A 10,746-nucleotide genomic window follows, 5' to 3' on the forward strand; every position below is an offset into this window, starting at 1 on the left:
CTGTAAAATCAAGAATTGACAAATGGGACCTCACAAAATTGCAAAGCTTCTGTAAGGCAAAAGACACTGTCAACAAGACAAAAAGGACACCAACAGATTGGGAAAAGATTTTTACCAATCCTAAATCTGATAGAGGATTAATATTCAATATATACAAAGAGCTCAGGAAGCTGGACTCCAGAAATTCAAATAATGTGAACTCTTTGCATCCTGCTCCAGGCGCCTTGCCTATCCACCTTGCTCTGCCATTTCAGGCTCTAACTATCTGAAGCTGTAAGTCCAAATAACTCTTCTATGAGTTACCTTGGTCTTGATGTTTGATCACAGCAACAGAAGAGACATTATACCATAAATCAAAATCAGCAAATATTGTCAAGAGTGTGCAAAACATCAAAATCTCATGTATTTCTCGTGGCAATGAAAACGGTACAACTCCTCTGGGGTGAAGCATAGCGTTCCACAAAAGACTAAAGCAGGGCCTGGAGAGATTGGCTGTTTTTGCAGAGGACTCTAGTTTAATTGTTAACATCCATATTGGGTGGCTTGTGATTTCAGCTCCGGGAGATCCAAAGCTCTCTCTGGCCTCTGTGGGTATTCACATACATGTGCAAATATACTCTCTGCCACAAGTAGATGCATAAATTTCAAACTAAATATTATATATTTAAAATAATATATGTTATATATTATATATTATATAAATATTATATATTTTTAGTGTTAAAACAGAGTCGGGGTAATGGCTAGAGAGTTAAGAACACAGACAGTTCTTTTAGAGAACTCAAGTTTAGCTCAGTTGCTCCAGGTGAAGAAAGGCAGAGTGAGTAGGTCTCAGAAGCTCACTAGACAAAACTGTGAGGCATGCTGGACCTAAAGATAAGATGGAGAGCAATAGAGGAAGATGCCTGATGCTGATACATGACCTCTAGATGCACACATTCACACACACACACACAAATTACACATGAATGTTCTTAGCTACTCTAATTATAGCAGTAAAACAGTAGAAACAACCTACTGAGGTCTCAAAACTGATAAAGCACATTTGGCACGCCAATTCTATCGAGAGTCTGGAAAGACAGCTCAGGAGTTAGAGGACACATTGCTTTTACAGAGGATCAGAGTTTGGGTCCCAGCCCCCAAGTGAGGTGGCTCACAGTCCCTGGTATCTCCAGCACCTCGAGAGCTCATGCCCTCTTGTGGCACTTTTGGGCATTGCACTCGCATGCACAAAACTACATAACGGACACATACTTTACAAATAAAGAAAAATGAAAACTTTCCTCTGTTGTGAGGTGGAATGCAAGAATATAGTTCGATTAGTAAAACCTGCTTACAAACAAATAGAGAAAGTAGAGGAAATCTAATTAAATTTTGAGTTAGTGAACGGAACAACTCAATAGTCATACAAACCCAGTAAAGTTAGTAGCACTTAGCACTTTAAAAAAGATATCTATTTAGGGATTTAAAACGTGCCTATATAGGAACAAAACAATAACTTTGGTAGTCTGACTTGAGTCTGACTTCTGAGGCTCATTCATCTTCCTCTTCAACAAAATGTGAATAAAGCGTAACAAGTTAAAAGCTGTATAATGGAGTAGCAACACTTCACCGGGGTTCATTGAGGCACACAGAAAGTTAAATTCAGACCACGTAAGTATATGCAAACCTCAGCAATTTCCATTCTGGCCTCCGTATTTTGCTGTCTACGCGATAGTGCCTTCCTTGTTTGACCTACTGGGCTTCCCGTTGTCGCAGGCTCTCGGCGCGCATGCTCAGAAGCCCACTGACCTTTGGCGTTTACTTCCTGCTGGCCTGACAATGGCTGCTCGCGGCGTGGGGTTCTTGACCCGTTTGCCCCTGTGTTCCCAGAGAAGGAACCCAATCCCGCGCTCTATTTCCAGGCACCTCAGTTGTCCAGGGACTATAGCGGCGAGCGTCGGGAGCGAAGAACAGCCTTCGGCGGTTGCGGAAACAGGTGACGGGGCTGGCCGGGGCGGGCGGAGGCCGAGCGGTTAGGGACCGAGCGGCCCAGTCGCCCTCCCGCCTGCCGCCGTGGAGGACGACTGCCGCGTACAGCAGTGACATTGTTTAGGGAAGGAACACGGTTGGCGAGTGCTTTACAGTTCAACACAGAAAGCGTTCGCGGTGCTTGTAGCCGTGATCTTGCCCTCCGGGAGGGGGCCTCGCTCCATCCCTGACCCCAGCGCATCCGCCTTTGGCAATCTGTCTTGTTTAGGGTTATTAGCGCTGTGATGAAAGACCATAAAGCAACCAGGGAAGGGAAGAGTTTATATGAGTTACATATTTCAAGCCACTGTTCACTGAGGGAAGCCAAGGCAGGATCTGGTCAGAAGTCCGGGGCAGAAGCTTGCTTAATCTGCTTTTTTTTATAATCCGGGAGCACAAACCCAAGATGGTACCAGCTACAACAGCCTGGTCCCGTCGATACCAATCATTCATTAAAGAAAATGCTGTACAGACTTGCCTGCAACACAATCTTGATAGAGCCGTTTTCTCAGTTAAGTTCCCTTGTTTCTGATGACGCTAAAACTAGCCAGTGTAATATCCATAAGATGTCGCCAGAGGCTGACTACGCTCCAGCCTAAGGAGCAGCTGATTTTCCTGGTTCTCAGAACCCTTTGCCGATGAAATGTCTGTTTATTATTTTGGTAACAGACTTGCATATTGAGCCTTTCTTGTATTCCAGTAACCTGTGTATAGTTTTTAGAATTCTAGAACAGCAAGACGTTTGATGTATGTTGAAATGACTGAATTGGATTTAGCAGAAAAAGCTTCTGTTGAAAATTCTTTAAATAACCCTGCGAATCCAAATAAGGTTTCTGCCAGAGATCCTATTGTAGTTTAGCATCTGTGTGATGGCTTAAGCGTGAGAGCATTTTTATATGCTCTTTGGGATATAAAAGAAAACCCGTGGAGTGGAACAGAAGGCATTATTGCAACATTAAGTTTTAATTTTTTCCTATTTTCTGTGTGCACATGTGATTGTTGTGCATGTGTGTATGGTTGCATATGTGTGGGCATGTGTGTAAATGCATGTGAGCATGAGTGTGTGGCTCTTTGAAGCTGTTCAATTAAACCCAGAGCCTGAAGAAGTGACTAGTGTCAGCTCTTGCTCTGGAAACCTTGCAGCTATTGCAGGTGAGTCTCCTGCCTTCCTCACATTTACCTGAGGTCTAGGGATCTGAACTCTGGTCTTCAAAATTCTATGGCAGTCATTTTAACCAGCCAGCCATCCCCTCAGCCCTGTGACTCCATTTTATAGATAAAAAGAACAAGTGTCCACACATATGCAACCATACACACACGCACAACAATCACATGTGCACACAGAAAATAGGAAAAAATTAAAACTTAGCGTTGCAATAATGCCTTCTGTTCTACTCCACAGGTTTTCTTTTATGTTCCAAAGAGCATATAAAAATGCTCTCACACTTAAGCCATCACACAGATGCTAAATGGCAATAGGATCTCTGGCAGAAAGCTCAAGCTTTACCATCTATAGAGTAGCAGAAACAACAGTAAAGCTCTCCTGACTGGGAGGCCTTCGTCTTTCCTAGCTATTTAGATTGTGGTCCACATTTGTGTCATTACGATATGTGGTGAGGTGGGCCTTTGCATAAAAAGAGAAGGAAATGAGGACCAGGAGGAAAAACAGTCCAAAGGCTAAGGTCAGATTGACAGGAAGTAGAGTAATCTCTGTCCTTAACGTGAAGAAGATAGTCTTCCGTACTGTTAAATAAACAACAATTCTATGGGTTGTTCTTCTTCATAGATACCAAAGTGAGGTAATACAGAGCTGAGGGGTGCCTGAAGTCTTTACACACCTAAGCAAAATTTGAAGGCTAAATGAAAGTTGGCCAGATATAAAGCAAGCAGGTGGACATTCCAACAGGGGAATAGAGGCAAGAAAGTTGTTAGCATGTAGTGTGTTGTGTGTACAGTGTGGTATGTGGCAGGTGTTTAATGTGTTGTGTATACAGTGTAGATTGTGGCAGGTGTGAAATGTGTTGTGTATACAGTGTGGATTGTGGCAGGTGTGTAATGTGTGTACAGTGCTGTATGTGGCAGGTATGTAATGTGTTGTGTGTACAGTGTTGTATGTGGCAGGTGTGAGGGCAGAAGTGGATGATGAAAGGAGGCACATGGTGCCAGCAACCTAGGCTGTGGCATTTAGACTTCGGTGTTCAGGTAGAAGGGTCATGTTGGCAGGAATGTGGACCAGTGATTGAGGGGGACAAAACAGGAGTTCCTGAGTCCAATTTTGGAGTCGGGCTGCTTCGATGGCACAGGCCTGAAATGAATGATGAAGGTTGTTGTGGAGAGGCTAGGGGGGTACATGTAAAAGTGTCTTCAGCATCTAGCGCAGGAGGGAGAAGGTTGGTATTTCTGCTAATTTGCTCATTTGTTACAGGGCTGAGAGACTAAGGCCCAGAGCTCTCTGCTGTGCCCTAAGAGACTTGGCTTTGAGCTGGTGCTTATGAGGGCAGTTTAGGATTCAACAGCTTGCACTGTCATGAACTCAATCTTCCTCTTTCCTATGAAAATGTCTTGGAGTTTGCTAAAATCAAGATAGGGTATTTAGAGTACTTTCTTGGTTGGGCTCAAAGCTTTTAATTTTCATATGTCAGTTACAACTCCCATTCTTTTGAGTCTCTGGAATTTTGTTGAGTGTGCTGCTATCAAACTTAGTGCTTCTTAATTTATAGAGTCTATCCTCTCAGACTTAGAAAATGCACTTTTAACTCTCCATTGACAGTTAAGCATTTTGAGGGGAAAGTGAGTTGTTCATCTCCTTTTATGGTCAGTGAGTGGATCTCCGACTGCACTTGTCCTCTTCCCCTCTTTGTAAAACTCCTCGTCTCTAGAAAGGTTCAAAGGATTCCTTTTGTAGCTCTGGATGGTCTTGAATTTCACTGTGTAGCAGAAGGTGACCTTGAGTGTGGGACCCCCTCCCTCTATCTTCTGATTGCTGGGATTACAGACGTGAACTTTTCATGCCCAGTTTTGTATTGTGCTGAGGACTGAACTCAGGGCCTTGTGTATGCTAAGCAAGTACTCTCTAGCTTTAGATTTTAATTTTATTTCTCTGTGATAGAATGCCTAATCGATGGCAAGTAGGTATCAGTTGTTTCAGCCAGATCAAGACTTTAGATGGAGAAAATCTTTACAGTAACTTACTACAGCATGTTAAATGTCTTAAGACCATTGATTGATTATACTTAGACTTGCATTAATTTCCTTTAGGTTTTTTAATATTACAGATTGTACAGGTTTGTTTGTGTATTTGCAGAAGTGTTGAGTGAATGGTTTTACTTCTTAATTTTTGCAGACTGTTCCCAGCATTGGTCTCGGGTATTCCAAATCATAATTTTAATTATAGTCACAGAGAATTGTAAGATAAGCCAAGTGTGGTGGCACACACCTTTAGTCCCAGTGCTTGGGAGGCAGAGACAGGAAGATCTCTTGAGTTTAAGGCTAGCCTTGTCTACATAGTGAGTTTCAAGCCAACCAGGGCTACAGAGTGAGACTTGTCAAGAAAAAAAAGGAAAGGAAATGTTCTACACACACACACACACACACACACACACACACACATTAAAAGAAGAGAGGACAGACTGTGCAGGTAGGCTAGAGAGGTGCTTATGGCCAAGTTTGATCACCTGAGTTTGGTCCCTCACGGCCACATAGTGGAAGAAGAGAACTTACTCCCAAAAATTGTTCTCTGACCTCTACATATATGCCAATGCACAGCTGCGTATGAGCACACAAAAAATAATAAAAATTTAAAATATTTGGTTAGGATAAAATGGTTTTAATTACATGTTTAATCTTCATAAACTTTGTCAACATGTTTTCAAATTGTATGTGTATATTAGAAATGTTTTTGTCTCATTTGTAGGCATTGAAGACAAGACCCTCCAAAAGAAATTCTCTGAGGTGCAGAAAGAAAGAAGAGAACAGGCCCAGCGGACTGTTTTGATACATTGTCCAAATAATATCAATGAGAAAAAATTTCTCAAGTATCTATCCCAGCATGGACCAATCAGTAATCATTTCTTCTATGAGAGCTTTGTATGTATCTAAACTTTTACCTCACCTGGTGATGCTGTGAAAGTAGTTTGCTACTTTTGTAGTGTATGAGCTGAGATCTCTTGGCATTTCACCCATTCCTTCATTTCTTTAATGAGGCTTTTCTCCCCTTGGGTGTGAAGAAAGAAACCCATATTGCAGTGCTTCAGGATTATAGTTGAGGTCTAGCTCAGTCATTATCTAGCACACTGAAGACCCTCTGTTCAATCTCCAGTATTGCAGAAAGAAAAGGAGTTGTCAGGACCTTATAATGGAGTGACTCTATAATCTGAAGATCTTAGAGCAGTGGTTCTCAACCTGTGGGTTTCAACTCCATTGGCAAACCTCTGTCTCCAAAAATATTTACATTATGATTCATAACAGTAGCAAAATTACAGTTATGAAGTTGCAAGAGGAATATTGTTATGGTTGCGGTCCCCACAGCATTAGGAAGGTTGAGAACCACTGACTTAGTCTAGTGCTATAGATATCGGCAGAAAGAAATCTGAGCTATGCTTAGTGCTGTCCTGTCACACTGATCTTTTCAGGTACTGTAAAGTTCTTTCCCTAATTTACCTGTAATGAGTTGTGTTAGAATGGCATCATTTATAAAATTCAAAATGCAATGTTAATTACATGATTATTTTGAGCGTGCTATGTTAACATGTTGAAAATGTCATTGTGAAGCATGGTTCTGTTTTTTTTTTTGTTTTGTTTTTTTTTTCTTATGCTTTTCATACAGGGTCTCTTTGCTGTTGTAGAATTTTGCCAAAAAGACAGTATAAACTCATTGCAGAATGGAACACATTCTCCAACCCAGAGCACAGAGGCTGCAATTCCATTTAAGTCACGTTTCTTGAACTTAAGGTTGAAGAATCCATCTAGCCAAGTATCTGGACAGCCATTTGTAAAGACAAACAATCAGTCACCTCCTTCAAGCAAGAAGCTCTTTGAATTACTGAGTTGTGCAGAAAGCGTAAGTTTACATGTGTATCTCACATTTTTAAATGTATGTTTGTGCATTATAAAAGTTCTGGTACTCTACTCCATTACTGTTTAGTAGTAGGTATGGGGTTTTACAATATGAGAAGAGTTAGAAGTGGGTGCATACTTTATATGCCCTATAGGGGGGAATGCCAGGGCCAAGAAGTGGGAGCGAGTGGGCAGGGGAGCAGGGCAGCGGGAGGGTATAGGGGACATTCAGGATAGCATTTGAAATGTAAATGAAGGAAATATCTAATAGAATAATTTAAAAAAAAGAAGTGGGTGCATAGCAGTTTCTGCTAAGAGTTGATAGATGCAGTCTTTGGGTAGATGCTGTAATTAGTGTGTGAGATTATCTTGATAATTGGTATATGATCTCAAAATTACTGTATGGTTTTCCTCCTAATTTCTTTTACAGTAGTGAATTGTAGTCATAAGTGTCCCCATGGCAAGGCATCCTTGTACTCATAGCATCTATCTGTTTCATCAGGGTGTACTTTTTAAATGTATATGTGCTTGACTCTCTTTTTTTACAACTCAAAAGTTTTATTAGTGAATGGAACTGGTTTAAGAAATTCTTTCTGCTTGGGCACTGGAGAGATCGCTAAATCGTCCTGAGCACTTGGCTGCTTTTACAGAGGACAAATTGAGTTCTCAGCACTTTTCTCAGATGCTGGACAAGCACTGTGACTCTAACTCCAGGGCTGGGGCAGTTTACTCTCATGGCTATACACCCAGACATGTAATTAAAAGAAACCTACACTACAGAATTGGCTGAATGAAAAATTAGTCTCCCTTCTCCAGTTAGGGACTCCCTATGCCGTGGTGCTCCTTACCTTATAGGAAAATCACGCGTTGCCGAACTTTGGGGTCCTTTTAAACAATGTAGACCTTTTTTCTCTTTTTAATGAAATAATTAAGTGTCTATAATGTATTATTTGTAGTTTTGAAACTTTATCCTAGTATTTTTTTTTTTTATTCCTGATTAATCAAACTTTTAGGTAGGTTAGTGATGTTTACAAAGAATCAGCTTATTTATCTAAATACTGTTTTGGGTTTGATTTTCTGAAGCGCTCAGTTCTTTACTTGCAGGGCTGTTTTCAAGTAAAGGCATTGAAAGCTGTGACTTGTCGTTTAAATATTGAACTCGAGTGCAGTTTTGAAGTCTTGAATATCAGTCTTCTAAGGAGTCAGTGGGGCCTTTACTGCTTGGACTCTGTGTCTGACCCTGTGACACTGGGCGCCTTCTCACTCTGGTCTTTGTGCTCGTTCTGACCTCTTGTCAGGTGCTTCCTTCCTTTCTGTTTGCTAAAACACTGCTTCCTACTTATTGCTTATAATGAAAAGTTGTTTTAATTCTGACTAAGTTTTATTTTGCTAGCGCTTTTAGTAGTGGTGTTAAGAATCAGCTTTTGCCAGTTGATGGTGGTACTTGCTTTTATTCTCAGTACTTGGGAGGCAAAGGTGGGGGCGGGGATCTCTGAGCTTGAGACCACCAGCCTGGTCTACAGAGGTGTCTCAGTAGACAAACTGCTTGCCGTGTAACTGTGAAGACGCAGGTTTGGATCCCCAGCATCCACATGAAAACAGAGCCGCCATGGCATGAGACTATAATCCCTGCACTGGGATGGCAGTACAGAAACAGGTAGATCTGGCCAGCAAATCTAACTTAAACAGTGATCTCTGGTTTCAAAAAGAGACCCCATCTCAAAAAGTAAGGTAGACAGGAGTTGTGGAAGAAGCCCAGTGTTAAACTTTGATCTCCATAAATACTCTTGTGTACACCCAGGAGTGCGTGTGTGTGTGTGTGTGTGTGTGTGTGTGTCTACACATGCAAATACATTTTTAAATCTACTTTTAAGACTGAGAAAAAAATTTTCTTTAAGGTAAATCTTGTTAGAATGAAAATTACATTATTTTACAGAACCTAAACATCTGTGTATTCTGTCCCTTCCTTTGGCCAGCTAGATAGACGACCAGCTAAACACTCTCCTGAAGGCCTTCCAGCTCACAGAGGAGAATGTCCGGCTCCGCCATCTCACCTGCTCTCTGATTGAGGACATTGCCGCTGCATATTTTCCCAGCTGTGTCATCCGGCCCTTTGGCTCCTCGGTGAACACATTTGGCAAATTAGGATGTGATTTGGACATGTTTTTAGATCTAGGTGAAACTGGAAAACTTGATGTTCACAAGGTAATAAATATCTCTTTGCACCACTATAAAAAGTTAGAAAAGAGAAGTCTTTGGGCCTAATACAATTATAGCTGTTGATTTTTAAGTTTCTTGAACATGGTTAAAGAATGCAGTTTACCTGCTAGTGGTGATTTGGAGCTGTACAGTCTTTCCCTGCGTTGGTCTGCTGTGGCCACTACTGTGCTGCTGCTGTGTGTGCAGAAGAGTTGGCTTGCTCAGGGTTGGGGCCCTGACGTTCATGCCCACACGCAGAGGTGTGTTTCAGGTATCAGTAGGTTTAAATTTTCCCTGCTGTCTTCTTTTGTTTTAATTACCTCTTGGCTTGAACCATCCTGTTTTCTACTTTTTCTAGGTGACACTTGGTGTTCCAACGCTGAGCTGTCTGGGAGTCATCTTAGAGTGCACTCTGGGTTTCCTGCAGTCTTAGAATTACTTTTTCTGTTCCAGAATGGTTCTTGTTAGCACACCCTTGAAAGGATTTGTCTCTTAGCGTTAAGGCCTACTTCTGCCTCAGCCTTCTTGAAGCTGTCCTTTCTTTTTCCCCCACCCTGCTTAAAATTAATCACCCCACTATCTTTTTTGCACCTTTTGGATACTTCTGTCTTTTGAGTCTTCCTGTCATATCTATGAGTGACTGATCTGACAGTTTCCCCCTGTGCCCTAAGCTGAGCAGGGCAGGTATGTGTCTGTGGTTTACCTCTGTTACAGTTCTAGTCTTAGAGCCAGCAAACCTGTGTATGTTAGCATAACTGAAATTAGCAAGGAGTAGAATGACATCAGAGCTAAACAAGTCAGTTTTAGTAAGATTAACATGTGTTGGAAATTGGTTTTCTCCAGTTTTGCTGTTTTGACAGAAAGTCTTATGTATTCCGGGACTTAGGCAATAGAAGTAAAAATTAGTAACTATGTCCCAAGTAGTGTTTCTTGTTGTCTGAATGTCTGGTCTGGACTGTGTGCTTAGTTTCTGGGTTTTTGTCTCATTAGAATTTCTTCCACATGTAGTGCTATAGGGACAGCAAATATGAAAACCACTCATGGAGTTAGCCGATTCTTCAGTTGTTCTGTATATATAATGCATGCGTGTACATAGGGATGTGCATGCAAATGTGAGTGCTTGATAGAGGTCATGGTTCAACATGGGTGGTCAACTAGGCACATGTATGTAATTATCTGTAGAGGCCAGGGTTCAACATGGGGTGTCTCCTTCCCTATCTTTGAGACATCATCTCTATTGAATTCAGCACTCTGATTGGCTAGACAAGCTGTCCAGTAGTGTCTGCAGACACTTACCAGTGGAGCTGTTTCCTGCCCTAGTTTGTCAAAGTTTTGTTTATTTAATGGACAAGCATCAGTGTATTCATCTGCATCTTCCATAGTAACATTGTGTTATTTCGGTGCAGGGTTTATTTATTTATTTATTTTTAAGGCATATCATATCAGCTTTAATTTCTTTTTTTTTCCTTTCTTTTTTTTTTT

The 10,746-nt window shown here is 41.3% G+C and overlaps 1 protein-coding gene across 3 annotated transcripts in view; it reads left to right on the plus strand.

Annotated features, from left to right (window-relative positions):
* Window positions 1–1,791: 1,791 nt before the first annotated feature.
* The window catches only part of Mtpap (mitochondrial poly(A) polymerase), a 22,209-nt gene continuing 13,254 nt past the window's right edge, over window positions 1,792–10,746 (plus strand). Inside the window, exons 1-4 of one of the 3 annotated variants that reach the window (XM_029547172.1) lie at window positions 1,792–1,978; window positions 5,924–6,096; window positions 6,836–7,069; window positions 9,042–9,270. In XM_029547172.1, coding sequence (XP_029403032.1) covers window positions 9,226–9,270 — 45 coding nt within the window. In that variant the 5' untranslated portion in view covers window positions 1,792–1,978; window positions 5,924–6,096; window positions 6,836–7,069; window positions 9,042–9,225. The remainder of the gene's footprint in view (window positions 1,979–5,923; window positions 6,097–6,835; window positions 7,070–9,041; window positions 9,271–10,746) is intronic. The other 2 variants (XM_029547173.1, XM_021215009.2) reach the window with 2 other exon arrangements.

This window comes from Mus pahari, chromosome 15, assembly GCF_900095145.1.
Source record: "Mus pahari chromosome 15, PAHARI_EIJ_v1.1, whole genome shotgun sequence".
Taxonomy (NCBI): Eukaryota; Metazoa; Chordata; class Mammalia; order Rodentia; family Muridae; genus Mus; species Mus pahari.